General features: G+C 39.3%; 1 protein-coding gene across 1 annotated transcript in view; it reads left to right on the forward strand.

The window, feature by feature from the left end:
- PDGFD (platelet derived growth factor D) overlaps nt 1–27,267 on the forward strand; it is a gene marked incomplete at its 5' end in the record, with an annotated part of 55,061 nt that overhangs the window by 4,875 nt on the left and 22,919 nt on the right. Inside the window, 2 exons of the mRNA XM_010018572.1 lie at nt 21,814–21,873; nt 26,417–26,618. Coding sequence (XP_010016874.1) covers nt 21,814–21,873; nt 26,417–26,618 — 262 coding nt within the window. The remainder of the gene's footprint in view (nt 1–21,813; nt 21,874–26,416; nt 26,619–27,267) is intronic.

Here is a 27,267-nt window from a genome sequence, read left to right on the forward strand (position 1 = left end):
TTGCTTTAAGTAGGTTTTGATAAAAATACGTATTCCTTTGTATTGTCCTGATTGATATTATAATGCTTTTGGTGCAGTGTAGCTCGAAAGAGGCAGATTTTGCAAACACTCAGGAAATGGTAAGCATTAATTTATTGTACTGTCATCCTTATATTTTCATATCCATCACACTTCTTATTCCCTTTTTATTCAATCCACTGTTATTTAACAAGACTAAGAAAGCCTGGAATAGCAATAATGTTAGTGCTGTAACAGGAGAGATTCACTGTTTGAGTCATTTCATTTCAGCCTCTCGGCTTTGCATGCATGCGTGCCTATGTATGCTAAAAAGACTCCATAAACAGCACATTGTCAAGACAACTCTAAAGCTATAAAGGTTGTGCTCCCTTGCATTTAAATTGTTAGGCTTCTAGCAGAGTAAGGCATTGCACTGTGAGTAAATCTTGAGCTCTAATTTACACTGATCTGAAGGTAATCTACTAAAACTAAAATTCAGGCTGAACCGTCTGTGGAAGACCACTGGGCAGAAAAATGAGACAGTGAAGCAGCGTCTTTTTACACTGCTCATATTTCAGTGCAGCCACATAAACTCGACTGCATTTAGCAAGCTTTATTCCAGACCATGTACAGCTAGTCTGGTAGTATTAAGCTTTCCAAAAATTAATTTTGTCACTCATAAGACACAGGACTTTCTGCACTAGAAAGCTCAGAAAAGGCTACTGTATTTATCTAATTTCAAAACTATGAGTAAACAGAGAATTTTACAGTCTAGCAAATCTATTCAGAAGAATAATCTCCAAGTGCACTCTTTGAATGAAATACTATTTTATTTCTGAGAAAAGAGCTGTAGTGGCATTTGCAAGATGGGAGATGATATGTACTTAGCTAGTCTTCAGATTCCAAACCGTTCTACTTAAAACTGCAGGATTAATATTCATCAGAGTCAGCCCTTATTTGATAGTCCCCACAGCCACTTAGAGTTCAGTTCATAGATACGCTGAGCACTGCTGACCCCTGAAGGTTGAACTCAGTGTGCATTTTCTAGGTGGCAAACCAGGTAGCATTAATGAAGCAGGCAAAAACATGGTATTTTGTATAAGATGAAAAGAAGGACCTTTACATTGCTTTTTTTTTTTTTTTTCTTTTCCTTTGTAAATTCCTTCAAAACAAGGCTACTTCTAGGGGCTTTCTTGGAAAATGCTGCACAAGATATGTGCAAATCTTTAACTCCTATGTTTTCTCTTATATATGGAGTTTGCCTCTCCATGGCAATTGTTTATTTGTATACCAGACTCTGACTAATAATTTTTCCAAGGAAAATTGAAGCAAGCGATTTGGAGAGTTCACTTGAGTTTATTGATCAGCTGCGTCTTCTGAGCATGGTGCCAGAATGGCTGGGTGAATTTCTTCTCATTACACGTGCAGCCAAACAGCCTTGCAGCCTTGCTCTCTGGCCTTCTCATTTATGAATCTTCAAGGAAGTCAGTTAAGTTCACTTCATTTGATGCAGATCAAGTTTTTACTTAGTTCAGCACTCTGCATGAGGCACAAATGAGGCACTGCAGAGCTTAGCAGAAACATACTTCATTATCTACTTGTGTTTTTGTATTAACTTCTATTTCAGTGCAATTTAGAGAAACAAAAAGGGATTATTTTTCTAGGGAAGACATAAATTAGATTTGTGTCTATGGAAATCACGTTTGCCATTATAAAACAAAGCATGCAAACTAAGCAACCCATGTAAGATGAAAAGGCTCAGTCACTCAGGATGGTGGGATTAGAATTCAAGTGATTCTGGAAAATTAGACTGGGAAAAATACAAGGATGATCTTTAACAGGACAAGGTTGAAAGCCACACAGATGCATGGGAGTAATTAACTGTCCCAGTATAAGATAAGGGACAACAGGCAAGGGAGCAGATCTGTGAAATAAAGTCTGACCATCTAAATGCAGTGCTTAGCAACTTTCTCTTGCCAGGGCTGACTCCCTCCACCTTCTCCTCCTTCTCTCCCTGCATACTCTGTCTACTAGCACCTCTGCCTCTGCGCTCTCCTCTGTGGGGCTGAGGGACTAGGAAGGCTAGAGGGGGAGCAGTGAGGGTGATTTTGGAGGGAAGGGGCTGATCCACTGTGCTGCTGCCTGTTGCCTGTCCCTGATCCGTTCTTCCCCCTCGAACCCATAGGAATCCTGTGTAGGGTGGGAGCTCCAAAATGGACCTGACTCCAGAGCTTAGTAGTGAGTTGACTGTGCTCCACTGCTTATCCCAAGTTGAATTAAGAGTCAAAAGTGTCCTAACATGCCCGGAAAAAGTCACACCTGCTCTGGGCTATTTGCGACAGTGCAGTTAGTAAGTATGCACAGCAGGTGGCTAGTGTCTACAGACACTTCACATTCGAATGCTCACTTGTAGCTGTGCAGTTTGTTGGCTTAGTCTGGGTATCCACACAGAGAAATGTCTCCCTTGAACCTCTTTAAAAATTGTCTTTTCCTTCAAGCTTCACAGACCTAGAGCAAAAGTGGTCTTGAGCAAGCCTTGGACAGCAATTAGGCATAAGCCTCACTTAGGTGCAAATTTGTTTGAAATTCTTCCCTGCCATTGCCACTTAAAATGCTTATTTCTCAAACATTTTCTTTTTTTTTTTTTTTTTTTTAAGTTGGCTTAGAAACATCAATTTTCAGTATAGAAAGCACTGAGGTATTCCAGACTTTTTTTTCTTATGCATTATATAATTTCTTCCTCTAAGGACATAGTGTTTCACAGTAAACACTGTAGAAATACATGATTCAGAGGAAGGTAAGTAATCTTGTGTTACTTACACAGTTGCTGGAGGGGAGGTAACTCTGTCATGAGAAAGGCCCCTGGGTTACACACCTTGAAGTAGGTGATGTGAAAACTCCGCATTACCACAAATGTAAAATTTCATTCCACTGCTGCTTGCAGTGCAGTTACCTCAATGGAGGGATCTTGCGTGTAGCAAGTAAGTATTCAGTAATTACTAAAAATACTGCATCAATTATTTTGAGTTGCAGGAATGTAAATTAAGTTACGCTGTTACACATGGAAAAGATCTTTGATTGACTGAAGGCATTTTATACAATCCCCTCTTTCCTTTTGAACTGAAATTCTTCCTATGTCCTAATTCTGGAAGGGAATGTTAACAAGACTACACCCATGTTTTACTAGTACATTAGCATAGACATTTACTAAAATAACCTAAGAACTCACCCAGGAGCATGTTCCAACAATAAAGGTGAATGTTTTGAATTAAAATTCCCAACCCTGCGTCTAATTTCATTTTAATGAGACAACTAGAAAATGTTGGATTCCATTTGCTAATTAAAAACGTTAAGTTTATTGTAAAAGGCACATATTTGTTATACATTTATAACAGTGAATTGTTATTGCCTTAGTAATTGTTTCATTAATCCTAAACAAAACCCGTATTTTGGAACTCTGACTAAAATCATTATTGGAAACAAGGGCTATGAAAAAGCTAGGAACGTGTATATGTACAAACATGCATATATACAAAGATATAAGGTTAAAATATATATTTACATCTTTTTACGTATACATATGTATATATTTGTGCTTTTACCTTTCTTTTCTTTATAATTCATAACTAGGAATCATCACATGGCATTAAGAGCAAGCTTTACATATTTGGAATTGCAAACCCATTGTCCAAACAGTGGTGGATATCTCGTGCTAAACAGGAGAACATAAGAGCCTTTGTCTCAGAATAAACTTATGTGTCAAAATGTGTATCAGTGTGTTAGATAATGAGCAATTTTTGCTTGTTTGAAATGACATTTTTTGATGAAGGAACTTTGGGTTTTGATCCATCATGTGGAATTTTACAAAAAGTAGTTTTCTGCTACTTTCCCAGGCTATAGGTCATCACTCATATGATTTAAAAAAAAGAGCATTGGTCAAAAAGTGGGGTAAGACACCACAGTCAGTCTAATAAAATTTTATTACTTTCCCATGCAAAAAATATTGACCAGTCAAAGTTAGTTCAAATACCAAACTTACGATCTTTGACACTTTCCTGCTAAGCTCATAAGAAAATACCAAAAATTCAAAGCATACTAAGAAAATTAAAATGGGCAGAATAAGAACCTCACCCTGATGCTTGTACTCACATAGTCACTGAATTAAGCAACTGGCTTCCTGTATTTTACCAGATTTGTTTGTACAAGTAGCGCAGGATCAGGCTGCAGGGATTTTAAATAAATCAATAAACTCCCTTGTAAGAGTTAACATGATCACAAAAAGATTTAGCCACCAGTGTGAATTCAGATTCATAAAGACCGTAAAGAATGATTAATTCTTTGTCACCGGCTACAAAACTGAATCCAGCCTGAAAACTGCATGAGTCATTGCTGCTGTGCTTCTGTTGTAGCTTGTCACTTCTTTCATGAAATAGACATTTCATTTCTGTCTCCAAGACAAAATATTCTGCCTGAAAACCCATATAATATATCTTATGTGACAACAGTCATGATAATGGTGCATGAATACCTTCCCTGCTTTTAGATAATCCACAGAAGGAATACCAGTAAATTGCTGGGGGTAGAAAAGGAGAGGAATGACAGGGGCGGGGAGAAGGGACAGGAATGGCAGACGGATGGGAAATGTGTTGGTTAATAAAGTGGTTGAACATGGAATAGATCTGTGAAGAAGCAAGAGCATACACATGGACGCTTTATCAGTTGTTTGTCTGCTGTTCTTTCTCTGATTTCAATTTTGATTTCCTGTCTATGATAGACAGAAAAGATTTTTTATAAATACAAACCATGTGCAAAACTCATAACAATCTATATGATGAAACTTCTATTTTCTGTGGTTTTGCTCAGGGCATACCGTCCTCATAAAATTATCAGGCAGAGGCTCATCTTTTAGGATAGAAGTAATTAAATCTTTCTTAATTAGATAAATCTTTAACATTCTTTCCCAACTTTACATAAGCAGATAATTTAAGAGATTATCTATGCACGGGGTTTGGTTTGGTTTTGTTTGTTTTTTGGTTGTTTTCTTTTTTTTTTTACTCTGGAGCATCTCAGAGTAATTTCATATGGGAAGGAGGAATGCTTTCCATTTAGTGAAGGTTTCTGAGAATCCAACAAGCCTCAGTCTGCTGCTTAATTCATCTCACAAGACCTAACCCATCCTTCAGCAGAATTCGATGAAGTGGTGAACAAAAGTAGGTTTCAGGGAGAAGAGGAATCAACTACAGCTTGGCGTCAGAGCATGATACAAGTACTAGAGAGAAGGGCTGATACCGGATCACTCAGCAACAGCAACAAAACATCAGCAGCAAAGACAAGGGAGGACAATTAAGAATAGTCCAAGTTCAGAAATAAAGGTAATTGTGGGCAAGACAAGCACACACAGTGGAAGAGGAAAGTCCACAGATGGAGAGAACGCAGTGGAAGTGCCAGAACGTAATGGTCAGAGAGACAGAAGAAGCCCCAGACAAGGAAAGATTCTTGATAGCTGAAAGGAAAAATAGAAAAAGGACAGAGATGGCGTCACTGAAAATATCAAACTTAGCAAACACATTATGAAACATGAGGACTAAGCCTTCCCTCTTCACCAGGAAGATGTCCATGTGTCATTTGTTCACTAAAGTAACATGCAAGCAGTTTCAGTTGGACGGAAGAAAGGTGAATGGCAATTAAGGAAACATTTTTTAACAAGGGAGTGAAGGGAATGAGGGGTCTGTATAAACCAGAGGAATTGGACATCATGGTTAGGAAGGAAATGAGGCAAATGAATTGGAGATTTTAAACAGGCAGTGGACCTGAAATAGGAAACACTGGGTCTAAGAGAGGAGAGAGAGCAGGTTGTGCAATCGCGTAGGGGTAAAAAGCAGGACAAAAGTAGGACCAACTACATCAGCCTCTTTGGACAAAACCTCTGACTGAACTTGAGGAGTAATAGGCCTGGATTTAGGATGTGTTAAAGGTGAAAAAAGTCATCTGGGAACATGGTGAGAAATTGAGTTATGGCAAGGAAATACAAACCTTCTGGCAAGGAAGATACCAGAAACAGAAGCAGCAGGACCCAGGAAGCACACAGAAGCTCCTAGAAGCTGTCAGACTTCAACTGATAAAACAGTTGTTTTAATCAGAAAGGAAAATAGACCTTAGTGTCTGTGTTTTCCCAGCTGCAAGCATGTGTGCCTGGCAGTTTTGTTATTTGAACAGCATGGTGGAGAAGTGGACATTTGCTCTCCTCCATCCCTGACTTGTTGACAGCTCAGTTAAAGTGTGGCTCCTTTGCAGGACATTGTCATCAATCTGTCTTAACGTAATAGCAATCCTGTTGATGTCCAATTCCTGTTGAAAATGCTGCATCTTTAATCCAGTGGTGTGTTATGCACTGTTTGAAAATTCACCTAACTCATGGTAGTGGCCAAGGACATGAAAATGTAGCATTACATCTTCAAAGGATTATATGAACACAAGTGTTATTTTCAAATCCAATATCCTGTCCCAAATACTTGATTGTAGCACGACTTAGAGTCATTGTTCATTTAGGACAGCTTTAAATTTTGAAGGATTGCAGTTTCTGCTGGCAATATTTACCTGTTTTAAAATCTCCTGGGGAAGTCAGTGACCCAGAGGAAGTTCCTACTTTTCCAAAGTAAGTTAAAGATACAAAGGCAAAAACAGAAAAAGACCATCATACACAGTACCCATGTTAGCCAAAAAGAAATCATAGTTTGAAGAAGCTCAAAAGCCTTATTCAACATCAACATGGTTTCTTGCAAAATACAGCAGAAGCAAATTGGAAGATGTAAATTCCAAGCAGCATGCAACCATATTAGTAATGAGATCAAGCAACTACATAGTGTGTAAGAATAACGATAAAGGCCACAGGAATGTTGCAATTCTTGGGAAGTGTGTAATACTAGCAGAATAGTAACTTTGGGGTTTTTAATGAAATGAATGAAGGGAACACCAGTCTTGTAGCAACTGGCCATGATCTTGGCTAAGTGTGGGGATGTGTGAAGGCTCGTGATGAGTTGTCTGTCCCTTCAGTTTGCTTCCCAGTCTGCTTGCTTCCCACGCTGCTTCCCAGTCCATAAACTAAACTAGTTTTTAGAACTAACATAGGTGGATACATTAAAAAAAATTCTATATGAAAGCTAATTTTCTCCTTGTTCTTCACACTTCAGTTAGGGTCAAGCAATCTGTTAAATAAAAATACAGAGTATACTACAAGATTGTATTACAGTGCTGCAAAGAGGTATTAATTAACTCCTAGTGCTTTAGTGTGGCAAGGCTGGTCCCCCCCTGCCACTGTGGCCACAAGGGACGAGGAAATAGCCTGTTCCTCCCAGGGCCTTTTCCTGTCTTTGCTCTAGATTTTACACAAAAGCTGAAGGAGCAGCTTAACTTTAATGTATGCCAGCTGTGCTCCAGAAAAGCAGAAAGTCAGTCTGATTCAGGATTTTCTTCTGACAGACTTCCAGAGGAAGTGACTGGTGAATTGAAACATGCTAGATCTCCAACCTGCACTGAAGAACTTGTGAAAACTCGTCACTGCAGGTTTTGGTTGCAAGTTGTTTTTTAAATCAAAACAAGAACTGCATGTCTTCACAGTCTGGTGCAGAGGTGGGCTTCTAGGCTCAACTTCATGTTTTGTATTCCAGCAATACTATGTCTTCGACCATGTGTCAACATTATCTTAGAAAGCCTGCCAGCAAAATACTACTCTTGTACTGTTCTAGCCCAAGTTTGGGTTGCAGGGTCTGTTTCAAACTGTTCAGTGTGTTTTTGTCATTCTTGGCAAGCCAGGGAAAACAATGCATTGTGTTTAATTGCTTACAGAATAAATCTTTGCCTTGTTTGTTGCAACAGCTGTAGCTGCTGGAAAATACTTGCAACCCTGGATCAAATTGTAGTGCTTGTTTTAAGATTTCTGAGTCTAAATTTAGGAGGATTGTAGGCTTTTTTTTTTTCCTCTTCTTTCTTTCATTTGTTTAGTAATGTATAATGCAGCCAGAACTAGAATCTGATGATTTAAAGATGTGAGATCATTCAGCCCATTTTTCATTAAGGACAAGAATTTTCTGTATTTAAATCCACTGGTCATTCATCTAGTATAATTTTTACATATAACAAGCATAGGAGAATACTTCATGGGAGATGAAACCATAGACTAATAAACCACTGTTGGAAAGGCATTTTTTATTTGTTAATCAGTTTTAATTTTCCTTTTTTCAAGTGCCATACCATTGCCTCCAATTATATTCCTTCCTAATTTATGATAAAGAGGCCTGTTCTCTTTGTCGTGGGTGTCCATCTCCTTTAGATATTTGCAGAGTGCTCTCACACTTCTTTGCATATTGCTTAGTCAAGAAATTATGTCTGTTTTTAGCTTTTAATCTTCCCTAAAAATTCAGGCTATCTAATCCCCTCAGAGTTTTTTTATGTTCTTTTCAAAGCTCCCACAGATTTTCCCAGCTTTTTACAATGTCACTGTGGTAGTGAAAGGAGCTGAATCTGGTAGTTTAAACATCACCAGGGCTGTGTTATGGGTGGAGTGTCACCTGCCCCAGTACCCTGCTTAGGCAGGTCTGTTGGCAGTAGCCAGCTTGGCTGCCCTAACACTGAGAATGTATCTTTTAATATGTTTTACACTGTCAGCTAAGTCCATCTTTGAGCTCCCAAGTTTCCTAGGTTCCTCTTTGTGCTCAGCTTGTGATTTAGGAACACATTAGGTTGCGCTTTTCCAGGGTGAACTTTCCCATTGCTGGGTTGTGATAGTGTTTATGGGTTTTCCATGTTCCCAGTGAAGATGCTTGTGCCTGCTGTTGCATTGCCTGCAGGTTTGGATGCAGCATCATGTCCTCGGGGAGAGTGCTGGCCTCACAGCTGCAGCTCCAGGCCAGGCTCCACCACTGCTTGCCCTGATGCCTTCTCACAGCCTCAGGTTTTCACACCTCAAAGACAAGCACAATGAGCGTTTGTAAAATGCCACAATACTAACGTCTGAAAGACACTACAGAGGCACGCTGTGCTGCTCCTGCTTGTAGTCTGGGACACTGTGCCAGCAGGGTGGGCTTCATTGCCAAACTGAGATTGATGAACAAAGCCATTTGTCTGCTTTGCTCTTTTATTTGGCTGCTTGCTTTTTCTCTGCCTGACGGAATTACCTGAGGTCCTCTCTAGTTTGAGAAATTGTATGATTAAAAATGGAGAACCTGAATCCCAGATTCCAAACCAGGAAGACTGAAACAGGAAAATTGGCTTCAGACCACACCAATCACTTGCAACTGGTTTTGTGGATGGGAGAAGAGTTGTAGCTATTCTTATCCCTCCTCGACTTCATGAACTGCATAGTAACTAGAGACATCTTGGGATGTCTACACTTCCTTTTAACAGTTCTTAGTCTTATTCTGACTCTGCGGTTTCAGGCACAGATCATCACAGAAGGTCCTTCCTCCATGCTGGAGAAGCTGGTGTGCTTGCAGCCTAGCATTGTTCTTTGCTCAGCACATTGTGTCTAGCTTTAATCAACATGCTATAGACTACCTTTCCAAAGGCAGTCATGACACTGTATGAATCTGATTTTTATTTTTTATGCATACACCTTTATTAAATTTACAACCTTCTGTTTTGCTCTGAGCACTCGGTAAAGTCCATGCATGTCTTCATAATAACACAGATGACAGATATGTCACAGGGTATTTCTGGTTTTCCCTTACACATGCATATTCACACACACATCTGTTACTAGTTGCAGGGTTCCTGTCACTTTAGACTTGATAAGATAAATCTTACTAGAAAATTCTTGGCTAAATGGTACATAAAATAAGGCACTGCCTGGTGCTGAGCTTTGTGCTACTGAACTGAACACCTCCTCAAACTCAGTGCCTGGGTTGTTACAACCACCTCTCTGTTTTTCATACCACAGATTTCTCTCCATGCTGAACTGATTTTGAACATACATGCCATGCCAAAAAAAACCCCAAATAAACAAACCCCCAAAAAACCAAAAAAGCCCCAAAATTAACACATTTTCTGTCTCTTGAAACACCAAGAAAAATGTAGTTCTGTTTTCCTCGGTTGTCAGTTTGATAACCAGTCCATGCTTAATTAAAGAAGGTCTGAGCCTGTAAATACAGAGGCTCAGATTTTGCAACTCATCTGCAGCACTGGAAGCTAAAAGTAATGTTTAGATATGTGGAATTTGTGTATCTTCTTGTCAGACCATTTTAAGGAGAATCAAATAACATCCAATTTTTCTGTGGCCCTTGACAACAGGGGTTTGTTAGTTTTCTTCCATTCTAATACTTTTTTTGGGGGGAAAATATTTTAAAGGTACAAATTGATGTTTTATGGCAGACAACACTTGTTTTCTAGGTCCCCTTCTTTTCTTAAGCTGCAGAAGCCTTTTTTAGTGTGTGAATAATAACTTCTGATGGTGGCAGCTATAAACATGCTTCCTTTTAATCAATATTTAGGTCCTGATGTATTTCTTAGATGATGTGTGGTAAAAAATACTCTGTAATGAAAGCTTTCCTTGGATTGCAGGAATCAGGCACTGTGTTGTCTCATTGCATGTTCTTGATTCTAGCATTGTTGCTGTCCAACCATCAGTCATATAAAGAAGCATAAATACAAGCTCTTGCAAGACCCTCTAATAAAGAAGTATGTGTATCCCAAATTGTTAGCAAAGACTATTGAACAGGCTGGATGTGAGCCAAGGCATAGGCACAAGGTTGTTTGCACTGTCAGATTTCTAGCACCTCTGATTTGGGGACAACACAGCTCTCGGGCTGTTTCCAATATGCAGCTTATTGTGTCCACTCTGTTTTGCAGAGCAATAGTTATGTCCTAAGACATGAGTCATACAATATCTAATCAATCTCTACCCCAAAAATTCTTACACATGGAGGTCAGTCTTTAATTTTCTTTAATTTTCTCATCAATGCTTGACAGCACAGTGAGTGACAGAATTAATGGCGTCTCTTAGCCCTGGCTTTCAATGTTTGCAGGCTTACAAGCAATTTGAAAAGAGAATATTATCTTGGGGTGGGGGGAAAGACAAATGCCTTTGGGCCATGAAAATTTATCTCACACCAAGATCCGTCCAATAAGCTTGAAACAAAAAAAAATCCTTGGAAGAGGACAGGTAGTCTGACTTTTGTTGCATGCTGAAGAAGCTGCTTGTGATGGAAATAGGCTGCTGAAAATTTTGCTTTCTCTAGAAGTGAACAGGAATTTGGAATACTGTTTAGATACGAATACCTAAACCAAACAGAAAAAAATTGCTATTTTACAGAGGAGGTGAAACTTTGGCACCCTACTGGAAATGACATTCTTATTTCAAAATGAACATTGTACTACATGTTCATATTAGCTCTGAGCTGCCTATCTTCTAGGCAGGCATGATCAACACAAGGTCTTATGTGTTCATCTTATGCTCATGGTTAGCAAAGAGCCTGGATATATCAGTCATATTCAGGCCTTCCACCCCTTTTTTGCATACACATGAGTTTATACAGAAAAAATTGGTACTATTGAGCTCTGAATTTCTGGTGGTGTGGTACTCCCTTGGAATAGGGAAGAGCATCTCCTGCATCCTCGGGGAGCTTTACTGTGTGCAGGCATAAGTCACCATGCATCACATGCCACCATGTCACATCACATGTTGGTTTCATGTTTTTTTTCTTTGCTCAGCCCAGGCTCTTGGCACAAGTTCGTTTCTGAGTCCATGTATGACATCAAATAGAGCTTATGGCTTGTGTCTTTTTCTCCGTTTGCATGCTTCTAAATAAGAGTTTATTTTTGTTTTCTGACTCTGCTTCTGACCTCTGGTAGTCCCAGAATATTTATTTGTATTAAATGGTGTTTACAACTTCTTTTTTTAATTTTTTCCAACTTTCTTTCTTTATTATTTTTTTCCCCAGCTTCAACTATGTGAAATTTTCCAAGTCATTAGTATAAAACTGAAATAACCTGTTCCTCTTGATTTTCATGGCTTGAAAAATATTTAGCCTATTAAAATTCTACAGCAATCCTTAGTCTATTTGGTTATGCTTGTATTTAGTTAGAATTTAAATGAAATGTGTCAAACACTAATTCTGACCCAGTCTCAGGATCTTCCAGATTCTGAGATCATGGTCTCAGTTTAATGTTTAGAAGGATTTCCCAGGCTGGCTTTTGGTAAGCTGATCCCCAAACTAATAATATGGTTTAGTCAGATTGTTTAAAAAATTATGACAAATGTAAGGTGTTTTCTTCTTACCTAGTGTTCATTCACTGTGTTACTTATAACTAATATTTGTAAGAATATGCATAAGAGAAATGAGAAGTGTGACTGTTATGAAGGTACTTCTATTTAGCTTTAACAGTGTCAATGGCGTTTTTAGGAATAGGCTGAAAGTCTAGTCTGGATAGTTTTCATTTCCTTACTCTAGCTGTTTGACGAAACCCAAGTTAAACCCATGTTGTTTACAATAAATCTTGATAGAAATGAGCCACAGGGTAGCATACCGCTGTTGGAGTCCAGATCCACAAGGCAACTTCAGTGCGTTTATGCCAGTGCCCACAGCATGGGCAACAAATGGGAGGAGCTGGAAGTCACTGTGCAGCAGGGAAATCATAACATACTTGCCATCACAGAAATGTGGTGGAATGATTTGCATGATTGGAGTGCTGCAATGGGTGGCTACAGACTCTTCAGAAGGGATATGCAAGGAAAAAGAGGTGGTGGGGTTGTGTTGTATGTCAGGCATCAACTGCCTCCAACTCAATGTTGTGAGTGAGAAGGATGAAAGTTTGTGAGTGAAGATCAGAGGGAAGGCCAACCAAGCTGATATCCTGGTAAGAGCCTGTTACAGGTCACCTAGCCAGGATGAAGCTACAGGTCTGTTGAAGGATAAGAAGCCTCTGCAGGGGGATCTGGACAGGCTGGACCAATTGGCTGTGGCCAGTGGTATGAGGTTCAATAAGGCAAAGTGCTGCGTCCTGCACTTGGGGCACAACAACCCCATGCAATGGTACAGCCTTTGGGCAGAGTGGCTGGAAAGCTGCTCAGCAGACAAGGACCTGGGAGTACTAATTGGTGGCCGCTGAACATGACCCAGCTTGTGCTCAGGCAGCCAAGAAGTCCAATGGCATTCTGGCCTGTATCAGCACTAGTGTGTCCAACAGGGCCAGGGATGTGATCATCCCCCTGTACTGGGCACTGGTGAGGCTGCATCTCAAATCCTGTGTTCAGTTCTGAGTCCCTCACTACAAGAAAGACATTGAGGTGCTGGAGCAAGTGCAGAAAAGGGCAACAAAGCTGGTGAAGGGTCTGGAGAACAAGTCTTATGAGGAGCAGCTGAGGGAACTGGGGTTGTTTAGTCTGGAGAAGTGAAACTCAGGGGGGACTTTATAGCTCTCTAGAAGGTTGTAGTGACATGGGGTTGGTCTCTTCTGCCAAGTAACAAGCAGTAGGACAGGAGGGAATAGCCTCAAGCTGCGCCAGGGGAGATTTAGACTGGATATTAGGAAAAATTTCTTCACTGGGAGGGTAGTCAGGTAGGCCCTCAGTGATATGGTTTAGTGGTGGTCCTGGGGACACAGTCATCTTAAAGGTACTTTCCAAACTAGTTGATTCTATTATTCTGATTCTGTGATTCTAAATCAGCTGGTTTTGATCTTATAAAAAACCTGGAGAAGCTAAGAGAAAATGGTCCTTGTATTCTTCAGAGATTATGTATTTTTACTATTTTTGTGATTATTGTTATCATCTTAGAAAGTTTGTATATCAGTCCTTTTTTGTTGTCCTACGAAAAGCAATGCCTTCCAGTCAAAGCAGGAGGGTGAACAAATTGTTTTGATTTGCATTATCTGTGAAACATAACACATGCTCCTGCTGCATGCTTACTGCAGAATGAAACAGCATCCTCTGGGAGAGAGCTCAAAACCAAATGGATCCTTCACAAAAAAATCAATAGGCTGGAATTGCTGCTAGGACAGCTAATGTCCCCTTACCAGTACCTTTTTACATTGTGTCCTCAGCTTTGCAATTAAATTTGCTTAGCTCCATTAGAGTTTTTCATTATTATTATTATTCCTCCCATGTTTCTCCCAAATCACATCTGAAAATGTGAGCGTGCATGTCAGAGCACTTAACTGATCCTCCTAGTAGAACCATAGAAGAGTTGGAATATTAAATGAAATTAGGCTCTATTTGCAAATGATTATTTCCACTGATTATAGAGCATGCTTAAATCTGTAAAAAATAGGTAGAAACCCAAGTGGAAAGAAGACTGAAAATTAATAGGTAGCTCCTACGAGGTTTTCTTTCATTAATATTTTTCCTTATACCCATAGTACTGGGTCCTCTCAGTGCATTCCCATTTGGTGTGAGTCACACCAAGAAGGAGGACCTGAAATAACCAGCTGTCACTGCCTTCTGTTAACTCTGAAAGACTTTTTTGTCCATCTGGACACTGCCAGGCAAGTGAAGTGTCAGCTTTTTCAGTTCTGCTCAGGGCAGATTTGCCTATTACTAGAGAGGCTGCTTCTAAAAACCTGTCAGTCAGCATGGCAGAAGTCCACCCAAGCTCTCAAGGGCACTGGACTCTGACCTCAGAGAGAGTTTTTCACTCCTGGGGTCACTCTTCCCAAGCTTTTTTCCACCTGGCAGCACCCCAACACCATGTGCAGTGTCACAATGACCAGGACCCCTGTTGACGTCCACTTCCCACTGCCCTGGCAGAGCCGGGGCATCACAGGGGGATCATAGCAAGCCCTGTGAAATAGGCCAATACTGTGGCCCAAGTATGCTTAGACACAAAGTGAGAAAGTACCCCAGTTGCCTTCAGCATCTTCCACTGTTACTGCCAAGAGATGGGCACCACAGGTCGTAAGGCACAAAGAGTCACTGCTGAAAGCAAGTCTCCCATTCTATACAATAGTAATATAAAGGCAGCAGGGAGCAGCCAGATTCTTATCTTAACAGATCTGGCTTGCACTTCTGGATAGCGATAAGGTGAGCTACAGCTCACATGGAAACTATGAATGCATTGACATCAATAGCAGGAGAACGTCCAGGGCAACAGCACACTCATTAGTCTGACCTAGAAAGCTATAGGGCACTTGTCAGCAGAGAAGGTGGTTAAAGATACAGAAAACTAGAAAAAATTCCAGGTCTCTTTATCAAAGGAGCTCATGCCAAACTGGAGAATAGTCTGGAGAGGAAGGAAATGCTGTATAGCAAATCTAATTGGACTTCAGGGGAGCATCTCACCTGGTGTCACACAGGTAACAATCACTCATGCAGAAGGAGATAGCAATTAATAAAAGAGCCACGAGGCAGTCAAAGGAGACACAGTATGCTCTAATGCAAAAGGGAGTATCCAGCCAGAGAGAGCTCACTAATGGGAGTTTTTAAAGAGTTGGTCTTATGATCGGTTTTATTTTCGGGACAGTTTAGGGACCAGAACACAACCTTTCTTAGTAGCATTTTAGTGGCTTTTGCAGCACACATGGAGCTGAATTGCATTACTCATGAATGGGAAAATCATAGTGTCAGATAGGAGGACTGAATGACCTTGAGCACTGGAGAATTGATTTGCAGTGAAATGCAACAGCCTAGAAAGATCAAAGGGGTCACTCATGTAGGGATTAACAACAAAAACATTTTCTGTTAAATGGCATCTCATTGGTTCACCAAAAGGGGAGAAAATTTCTGGATGTACTAGGCATAGGATCAATGAGGAAGTATTTGCATCTTTTCTTGAATAATTTGTACAATTTCAGTTCCCATAGCATGGAACAACTAGATCTTTCTTGGACTGTGTTCAGGGAACAGGTAGAGGACAGAGAGGGGAAAAGAGGACATTTCTTACTGAGGGCCAAGACAGCTTGGCTTCTTAGTCTAATAGAGCGGATGCTGAGAGAAGATGTAACATCTCTTCAGAAGTACTGCAGGAAGCAAACTTGGGAGAGGAAGAAAAGGACAAAGCTGGCACTTACATAAGTGCAATAAAGATATATTTAGCTTGGAAACAGCCAACCAGTGTGAGGGGTTTTGAAATGATGACCTGGAAGAGCCTTTCAAGTTTTGTGTCCCAGTGTTTAATTGCAGAAGCAAAATTTGCCAATCATGTAAAAATGGCAAAGGAGGGATAACAGAGTATTTACAATGAATGTCAGTTGACTTATATTTTGTTTACAATTGCTTAACTTCAGTATGCACCAGAGTAGCTATTAGCAAAGAGAATCCCTTGTACATGTAAGGAGAGGTTTCTGTGATGAATAGAAACATTAAAGGTAATGCACAGTTTGCACTGCATAGCAGTGAAGTCCTGTGCACTTTCTTGTGGGTATGTGCATCAAAAAGGTGTTCATTGGCAGTGTAGTGTTAGATGACATATGAGTTTTCAAAGGCACAGCTATCATTTCTTTTGAGCAAGTAATATCTGACCTTTCAGAGAGATCATTTAAATGTCAATGTATTGGGGACTCTTAATATGCACCCAGTAATGCCTAATTCCAAAACTAGGTGAAGGATGAAGACAAGTATTGGCCAAACATAATTTATTAAGTATATTTTTCTGCTTCAGTTTTACTTCAAATTTTCATAAATAAATGTATCAAACTGCAGTTAACCTAAATCATGATTACAGCCTTAAACTTTTGAAATTTTAAGTATCTTGTTCTTCCCACTCAGTTATAGCTAGTAAATGTGTTAGAACAAATCAAAGAGTTATTTTATATGTCATTTTGCACTAGCATTAACTTAGTCATAACCAATAAGCTTGTAGCTTCTGATATGTAGTGGCAACTGGGCTTCAGAAGCTCAATTTATGTCTTTTTTTAAAGGGCAAGAATCATACTATCACATTAGGGATCAGATACTTTGGTGGCTGTCTGATCTGACTTTTTGTTAATGATTTTAAAATAGTGGTGTCATGGATGGCCTGCCTTTATGGAACTACACCGAAAAAGAGGAAAGACAATTCAATATGGTTAATGTTATTTTTTAATTTCTTATCTGTTCCAGTAACAGTTGCCATCAGTGGTAAAATGTGCTTGTACTTCCAGTTTGAAAATTAACTGCTTTCGGAGTACAACCACCTGATTTTGTTAAATGCTTTGCACTGCTAGATAAAAGAGCTTGTTGACATTGTAACAGCCTCTTGTAGCTAACTACAGATTATTATCAGGAGAAACAAGGTTAAGTTACCTCTAACCTTCCTGAAAGACCCTCGCCTCCATTTAGTGATGCAATGATTGCAAGGCACGATTTTCAGATAATGAAAAATCATTGTTGCATGCTTTCCAAATTCAGCATCTTATATTTTAAAGCCTGGTCACCAGAAATGAACAAAGCAGTTACTTACCCATTAACATAGGTAAGATAAATGCAGCCTCTGACTTCCTAGTGAGTAGCCTGCTGTAGGAAAATAGGTATCTTTCAGCATCCTTAGGAGAAGTAGTGATAAATGTCATTCTGATATGAATATGAAAACTAGCAACATGATGAACTGAAAGCAACATAAAAGAAAAAGGCATTTTAAGGCATACATCTCTGTGCTTTCAGTTATCTTTAAGAATAGAAATTGGAGTGTACTAAAATGCTGCGTAGGAAATTATAATTAATCAGTGGAAGTGTACAAACTTGAGTATTTATCACAACAATTTTTTAAATGGAACTATGACTTTTCTTTTGTCTCTTACTTACCTAACACTGTTGCTGTTACACACTGTTTTCCGAGTTTGGGGTTTATTTGCTTGAAATGCCTGTTGCTTTATGTATAAAATGTAATCTCTATAAATTCAGTGATCAGAGAAAATATTGGTAATTTTTCTGTAGTTTGTTTCTGTTTTCCTCTTTCTCATCTTTACTTGCCCCAAGAACATGCCTGTATTTTCACCCTCCCCCCCCTTACTTCCCTTCCGCTCCCACGACCAGGTCACAGTAGAGAAGGTTACTCCTTCAGGAGAGGACCTTACTAAACTAGTAGGCCTTAAACGTGAGTCTACGATGCTGTCTGGACTCTTCTTTACCACAACACTTTTGTGAACCTTTCCCACTCCCTGAAGCAGAGAGCATCACCTCAGCTTTTATTATCCATAGTTTATGGTTGTTTTGGCAGATAAACAATCTTTTACCAAACCTAATCTAATCACCCAGAGACTTGCAGATTAAAGGAAAGAATTTTTAGAGGATCTTACAGAGATATGGGTCTGCTTCTTTTCACTGGAGAGAACTGCTGGTGTGTTGTGCCCATGCTGTGATGGTTATTGCATCTCTCAGGCATCATGCCTCATAGATGTCAAGCACCAAGGTGACTAAAGACTGGCCTACAGTGGTAAAGTATGTAAGAAGTGAAGAAACACAGGAATGTTAGAAAGTGCTTCTTGCTTCTAATTTGAGGACCAAGCAGTAATTCAGCATGGCTTGGTGGACTCACATGTTTTGCTGTGTTTGTGATGCAGAAAAATGAGTAATGGACAACATGCTTTTCAAACTGATGAGTTTCCCAACCTCATCCCTAGTGTCTCTCTGGCGCCTCCTTGTTCCTACTGCTACCAAACCCAATGGCTTGACCCTGACAGAGCCTGTGCTGATACAGGTCATGGACCCCCAGGCTGCAAACCATCTTTCGCAGCAACTAGTGCTATCTGACTCTGCAGTCTCATATATCCTTGACAGCAGTGATTTTGGCTCATGATCTCCATTTGTAAAAGCCCTAGGTGAAACAAAGAGTATTCCCCTTGACTCCTTATCACTTATTAGAGATCAGTGGTGGGAGACAGGCTATAGACAAAGTCTGCAAAGGAGACAGTAGCTTATCTTTGTCTCAAACAGAGCCAAGAACAATATATCAATATCCATGCATATTTAACTCTAAGGACTGACTCAGGATTTGTCTTTCTGAGGTGTAATTTTGGAAGTTGAGGTATGGAAGTAATTTTTCTACAATAAAAGTAGCTGCTGTCAGAAGGTAATTGGTAGCCCTCTTGTTTTGCCTGTATTTTTGCTGCTTGTAGGACAGGTTGCTGAAGCCTCATTTAATGTTGTTATGTTACCATGACACATATACGAATATAGAAGCACTGTTGTCAGGGTGATGTAGCCAAATTATTACTACCCTGTTTTTCCAGTACTTGTTTAAAAAGATCTAATTTTTGTTAATTAGATATTATAATATCTAATATAATATACCATTTTAAATATTGAAGAAAATAGTCAAGTGATCATATGCAAATTCACATAAACAAGGTAGTATGAATTGAATACATAGCACTGAAAATAGATTTGTCCTTCAGGTTCTGCTAGGGACAATGCTGAGAAAGGAGGAGAGAGTTTTGTAATGATGAGAATCACTTTGGTATTATTACTTGAAATAGCTGCAAGCCGAAGCCATAAATAATAATAATCTTCAAACTGGAGAGGTTGAAAGCTTCGAGAAGCCAAGAATGACTACAGCTGCCTTGAGTGATGGTGGAACAAAGCCATATAGTTGTGAATAGTTTATGCAGATGAAATAAAATCATAGAGTCAAAATGTGCAGTCATCAGGTTTTAGATCCAAGAAGCAGGTGGTACATGTCTATCTCAGGATTTTGGAGGGGTTCCCTGGCATCAACCATCTCAAAGAATCATACGCTAAAGCAACAGTTTTGACATCTACAATTAGATAACACAAGGGCACCATCACTTCAAACACAGAATTATTCCTTGTCTGTGGTCTTCTCCAGACATTCAATGAAGCAGATTGTTCCTGTTTTAAAATAATGCTTCAGAACAAAATGCCACTTTTCCTGGAAGTGCTAAATGGAAGCTAATGACAGAGAGGAAATGATTTCCAAGTTTTACAAGTGGCAACCATTACCAAGGATTCATGAGCTTTTCAAATCCATTTTTATTTACTTTAAGTCATGGATTGTCAAGAACTGGGCAACAAAATGTGTAAAGAATGTGGCCAAGGTAGTCCACGGTTCCTGAATTATTTATGACCTGGTCATAGCATTTGCAGATCTCTTTACTGTTTGGGTTTTTTTTTAAAATCTGCATTAAAAATTTCACCAATAATATTTTGCTTCTGTATTCCTAGAATAAAATTACCACTTTAATTATAAATGCGTTAATAGCCCTGCAGTTTCAGTGGTAACTTCGTGACATTGCAGTGTGATGGGATTTCTTAAATTCTACTGATTTTCTTTTGGGCCTCAGTACCTCCCTTAGCCCTGTTCTGCAGGGCTTCTATTTCTATTACTTCTAACACCTCAAATTTGAGAGAAAGGAACATTTTAAGAAGAAGAAACATCAGCAATATTGAATAAACAATGACTTTTGAGATATTTGAATATTTTTCTATAGGAAATGAAAAAAATTAAAATACCATGTATATTGAGCCTGTATCTGAAAGTGACTCTGTTTCTTCTTGGCTAAAGGAGAATTTTACTGATAAACTAACAGTTTATATGATCAATTTTCTCTTTTCCACTCCTAAGAAATAATTGAAATACATACATATATTTATGGTCCAATGCAGCATTGAGTCTAGAGAACATCAGCAGAGCAGCTGCCTTTCCATTTTCCCCTTCAGTTACCATCTTAAAAAATGCATAGCAGATACTAAGTCAGTGTAAAATGGTATGCTCAGGCACTGATTCATCTTCTTTAAGTGCTTTCACTATAAATTCTGTTATTAGAAATTAAAATCTTGGTATGCTGTCACTTCAGTCCACGTTCATTACCTGCATGCCGATCATTAGCTATTCACTGCATGTGTGTGTTTAATAACCATTCTGTAATGCTGCCTTTTTGTTCATTTTTAATGGTTTAATTATTCTATTTGGAAATGAGTAAAAGTGCCAAAAGGTTAAAGAAATGGCTACTTCATTATTTAAGTAATGATTGCTCATCACTGGTCAGACAAGTGGGTTCGGATTCAGGTGACCACATGTCAATATCTACAGTTTTAACAACTGTATCTAAGCTAGTTCTCCCAGTCTCCCTTTATAGACAATGGAGAGAAAAAAAACATTTTTAGAATGCAATGTCATCCCAAATTAAGCTTCTAAGATAGGTGATTTGCACCTTGGAAATGCTAGTTTCAGTTGGCTGTAAATGGAAACAAGTGTGACTAGCTTAGATGTTTTCTGTGTAGATTTCCAAAGGCAGATGAGATGAATCCCATCCCTGTGCTCCAATTAATCATTAATGCCCACAGGTTTTGTGTGATGACACTTCCAATGTGAAAGTGCTGTGGCTGTGTTTTTTGATGTAAAGGACATAGTGCTATTCAGTGCTCTGCACAGATGAGCGAGTTCTGTTCAGCACAACCACCAAAGGCAGTACACTGATGTTAGGACTACATTTCAAATGGATTAGATTGTCCTGCTGTTCACCTTGGCTAAGTAGTGCCAGAGTATTATCACATCCACATTCTTTCCAGAATGGATCAGTTTGAGGAACAGCATTAATACTTTGTATGTAGCCATAGAGAGGTGGTGTTTAGTATTTCTGATGGAAAAGTAATGGTCTTGACCAAATTAGGTCTTGCTATGCAAAGGAACATATAATATATTACAAATAATAATAATAATACCTATTTTTGCCTCAGCAAGCTCACAAGGAGCTAGTTTATAAACAATGAAAAGAGAGTAGCCTGAATGGAAGCTGTATTATTTAGGAATGGCACATAGCAAGGGCCTCATGCATTAAAGAGGGTTGGAAAAGGTGACAGATTATATTGAATGCTGAGAGACATTTTAGGTTCTGCAGTTAATTTAGGACGTTGCCTTAATGGTGATTTTTCCTGTGGGTTTTTCCCCTTAGGATGATTTCCAGCATGCAGCTTCAGAAACCAACTGGGAGTCAGTCACAAGCTCTGTCTCAGTAAGTAATTTGTTACTATTTTGCCCATGGATGGGGTGATAGGAATCCAACTCACTAAATGGCACCTATACAGAGGAACCATATATTCACCTTTGACAGAGGAGAGATGAAATAAGTGTTTATCCAACTTAACCAGTGTGTTTTGAAGGAGAAAAGACTGAGGATATTCCATCAGCTGTTGTAACCACATTAGATAGCCACTGGGAAATATTTCTTGCTTTCAAGCTCATGCTGCCAAGATGAAAATACAAGATACAAACTCCGTATAATTTTCAGTTGTAAAATGTCTTAAACTAAATAGAAGACTATACTAAAACAGGCTGTCACGAAAATTATTCTAGCTTTTCATTGTCAATAATGAGCAACTTGATAGAGTTGAAAATGCCCCTGCTTATTGCAAGGGGGTTGGACTACATGGCCTTTGAAAGTCCCTTCCAACCCAAACTCTCTATGATTCTATGATTTTTTTAAGTGTTTGTAATGAAGTCAGTGTGGCATCAGAATTCATAATATGGTCAGTTCTTTCCTATGTGCTCTGCTGGCTGGTCAGCACTATGTCACAGCTCTTGTAAGAGCCTCTTAAAACAAGAGATGAGGGTAAGTAAGTGCTCAAAGCAGACTTGAGACCAATGTTTGGAGCTTTCATAGAGGAGGGTTTAGTGGTAGTGCCTTTGTTACAGTAGCTGCCAGGAGTTGCCACTGGAGGAGCAGTAAATAAAATACTGGCAAATTCTACTGATTAGTGTGCAAGCCAGGCAGCAAGTAGAAAGAAGATTCTGTATTGCCAAAATTAGAAGAGTTTAATCCAATCTCACTTGTATTTACCCTTGAGCTTGCAAATAACACTTGCACTTCGTGATGCAATGCATTTATAGACTTGAACTGTGTTGAAAGTCCTAAGTAGTAATATTAGCAGGGTTGAGATCTACTGGATGTTTCAAGCAGGAGATGTCAAAACACTGTGTTACTGAGAAACAAGAACTCATTTTTCATTCTAATATTGGGCTGGAAAAAAAATAATCTAGAATATTTTGTTTAAAAATATGGTAGGCTGATATTTGAAAATGTAAGCCTAGGGCTCCCTCATCAGGTAACTATGAAAATGAGATCAAATATATGGTGCACGCCATGTTAGTTACCAACCTTTAACACCGTAAGACGCAAAACACACCAGATAGATATGATATTTTCATATCTATATAGAAGTCCATTTATCTTTCACATCTGTTTGTTACTGAAAAGTTGTTAATGTGTTACAGATAGGGTAGTTCAGTACAAATATTACAGATAACATGCTGATGCCCAAGGCCACTTGGAAACCTACAGCTAAACCAGAAGCAGAACCGCAGTTTCGTTGGTTTTCCCATGCTGTCCCCTACCTAATAAAACATATCTTCTTCCACTGCACATCCATGGCACCCGCTATCCTTTTCTTATCCTCAGGTACAATAAGTTAGAGAGGTTGAGCACAATGAAAAAAAGTCTGAGGACATCCAAATTCTTCAGGACAGAAAAGTTCAGGAATTCTGCTGTGGTCCTGAGGAGCAGAAGGACAAACTCAGACCTGCCAACAAGTTGACATACTGTTGTGCTGATACTCAGTTTGCATGGCAGTTTTGCTCCTCAAACCCACAGGGAACCCAAAGACTCATTTTAGTGTCTGGGTACATTAGAACTCTCGGAATGAGAGGGAGCAAATTATTTCTTGTCAGCAGTCATATCACAGAGTCATATTTGTAGGGGGGTTTTCTTTTGGTTTTTTTTTTTTTTGGTTGGTTGGTTGGGTTTGGGGTTTTTTTCCCTCAGAAAGCTAAAACTAATAGTTTTGACCATAACCCAGCATGGCAAAGTCAGAAAAAAAAAAAAGGAAATAAAATTTACTCCTTATTAGGAGTAAATTTCCATTGCCTGTGAAGTAATGTTATGACCAACAAAGAGCTGTGATGCACATTGCACTGCCTGTCAACCTCACATTAGAGATAGAAAATAGAAAAGAATGGGGGAGGAGAAATCAAGAGTAAGAGCACTGGGAAAAAAAAAAAAAAAAAGATACCTTTGTTTCCCATGAAATTGAAAATACTTTCAGCACTTCTAAGAAATGTAGACGTACATAATGTGGAAAATCTTTACTCTTCACTGTTCTTCACTGCTTCTTGCATTTCACTCCTCCTCTTGCCTTGTTTCTGGATGTGATCTTGGAAGCCAGGTTATGGTGAGCACAAGCTTTTCTAAAGCTAGTGCTCGTTCTTGGCAGGACAGAAGAGAGGCAGTTGTCTTGGCAGCCTTGAAGTTGCTTTTAGGCCTGTCACATGGCATCACTGCTGGTAGGTTATCTGAGCTGTTGAAATAATTTCTCTTGACTAGACTGTCATAGAGAAGAAGCTAAGCTTTCTTCTGTGTGTGAATGAGGTAGCATGAATCTCTTGCGTAGGAGCTTTTATATGAAAAGAAAATGGGGAATTCCTGACCCTGCAAATTTACAGCCTGACCTGCAGTTCTATAATTTAGTGCATAGTTGAAGACATGGAAAAAAAACTCTTGCATCATCTCAGCCACACACCTATGGCCTGATTTTTATGCTGCTGTGTCTTGAGCATCCTTGCACCATCTCACTCTTTTTTTAAAGGCAGTCAGGGCCTGACATTTCCCTATTGGGCTGCAGTCACAGATGAACCATGAGCTCCACAGAGCTCTCCTCAGTAAGCAATAACATTTGGGTCCATTTTTCTTTTGTAACCTCAAAGAGTGCATTAGCACAGCACAGTGTCTCCTGCAGCATTGTTTTAGATAACAACGCTGTGTTCACTTGGCCGGTATGAGCTTTTCAACTCTTTGAGCTCCTGTGTCTCTGGCAGTCTCTACTCCAAGCCACTTGGAAGTCTGGAGAGATGCTTCGAGGTATGTCTTCCCTTTTAGTGGGTCATGAATTTTTACAGCCATCTGCACTGTCTTATTTAGCACTATATTGTAGAGGCATTTCAGTCACAAGTGGGCCCTCTGAAACTTCTTGTGCTGTTGGTGATAAGCCGTAAAGCACACCTATGCTTTATTGACCGCTTGATTGTAATGTTTTCTATTTCTTCTCTTCCTTTTTTAAATAATTTGAACTGTCCATGCTTTCAGCAAACATACGCAGTAAAATATCAAGGGTCATTACTTTTGTGATATAACTTACCATTAAAGACAACTGGTTTATTTTAAAAGACATATATGCTTTAAAACTATTCTAGTAAGCTTTGAAGGATACAATCTTGAAAAAAGTAAGTAACTTTACTCAAATGAGTTGACATTTCATTACTACCCAGCTGAGTGAAGTTGATCATAAAGATCAATATTTAACATATTGCATTTACTTGGGAAAAAAATATTTTGGGGGGCAATAATCTTAAATGTCATGTTTCTGCTACTTTACTTCAAAGATGGTTTTTAGTAAGTGGGTTTCTAGGGTTTTTTCCCCCAATGTTTTTACTCACAAGACCAAAATTCAAACAAGTTTTGCTCTTTTTTATGTTTCTTCTTGGACAAAATCATGTATTTTGGTTGTGGTCCTTCAGCAAGTAACAGATCTGCATTAATAGTTTATCTTGCACGTATTTTACACATACTATTAGGCTTTGTGCTTGGACAAGGGATAAAGTGATATCAGGGTAGTGAATATTGTGATTCTAACTAATGATTATCAAAAACGTTCGAAGTCCTCTCCAGTAAAATGAAAGTGCTGCAGTCTTTCTGGCAAATTCAAGTTGTGCCACTAGTTCAGTGGGAACCAAATATACTCAGAAAATGGCCCTTCTTGGTGGGAAATAATATTCCATTTGGTATTATGTTATAATTGTAAGGATACCACTATGGTGGCATTCACAATATTCATTGTTACACCACTGAGATCCAAACATCACACTTCTCATTTGCTTAGTAACTTGTATCTTTGGTAATAATGTGGGAGGATTGATGTTCATCAGCGTTTCATAATACATTTAATTCTTGGGAGTAAAGGGCCATCTTTTCAAGTCTTTAACCAAGCCAAATTTGTTATCCAAACTGACCAAGGAAAGAAGGGAGGTCTAGTGGACTTGTTGCCATTGTCTTTCTCTGCTGTGGTTTCACATCTGCCTGTTATGGATTTCCTAACAGAGCTGGCAGAGCCATGAGGACTCCACTTCAGCACTACAAGGCATCTCTGTTCTTTGGTCATGGCCATCACAGTGGTTTCAAAAGATATTTCCATTACATCTTTGTGTATGTGCTAACTATCATCTCCTTTGAGGAGTGGGTGTGCATGTTGACAGACCAGCAGTGGCAGTGCTTCCACCCTCTGCATCTCCTCTGGGATTTGTTTGGACAAGAAAGACACCGCCTTGGTGTCTTTTCCCCTTACAAAAAGAAAACATAGATATAACACAGCCTAGCCCACCTAAGGACTTCAAAAGATGGCCCAAAGTAGCTGTTTCAGTGAATAACAGGTTTCTCAGTAACTGTTTTGAATTGTTATAAGTGGTGCTATGATTTGTTCCAAGTACACTGAGATGTATGTCACTCTTAGGGGGTATCCTATCCCTCTCCATCAGTGACTGATCCTACCCTCACGGCAGAAGCACTGGATCAGACCATTGCTGCATTTGACACAGTGGAGGATCTGCTCAAACACTTTAACCCGGACTCCTGGCAAGAAGATCTTGAGAATTTGTACACAGAGAGTGGCCACCATTATCGAGGCAGGAGCTACCATGACAGGAAGTCCAAAGGTAGGAAAAGACACTGTATACATTATTTGGGGCAAGACCAGGATATTCTTTCACTTTTCATAGAAATGTCCATTAGGCAGGTATTAGATTTTGGTGCCCATGTTCCTGTTGGATTCTCAGGGCAAAGTTCCACCTATTAAAACCAGGGATAAGTTATATAAGATACAGGATAAATCCTTAATCATTTTCTAACTGAGTAGCATCTCACCTGAGAAATCAAGCTGAAAACTGCCCATCGTTATGGTGAATTCACAAAGGAAAACATAAGCCTGTTGTAAAGGACAGATGGTTCTCAGCTTCACCCTCTTAAACGTTGCTTTGTGTGTAAGACATAGGGCTCCTAATTACCTGCACTATCATCCTTCTTTAAATACCCTGGTTAGGGATCGTTCTCTGTTGAGTGAGGAATAATCCTTTTTATCACATTGTGCTTAGGGAAGCATCTGGTGCAGACACCTGTATGTGCAGCTGGTTTTTCAGGATGTGAGCATCTCACTGTTTTTCATTATGTTGGCAGGGAACATTATTATGGTTTAACATCTTTGTAATTGAGCAAAGCACACATTCTGGGTTATGTTTCTTGTTTCCTTCTGTTAGTTCAAATCATCCACCAAATGGTAAAGCTACGGGTTGTTAAGATATAAGTACA

Source organism: Nestor notabilis, unplaced genomic scaffold, assembly GCF_000696875.1.
Source record: "Nestor notabilis isolate BGI_N333 unplaced genomic scaffold, ASM69687v1 scaffold8477, whole genome shotgun sequence".
Classification (NCBI taxonomy): Eukaryota; Metazoa; Chordata; class Aves; order Psittaciformes; family Psittacidae; genus Nestor; species Nestor notabilis.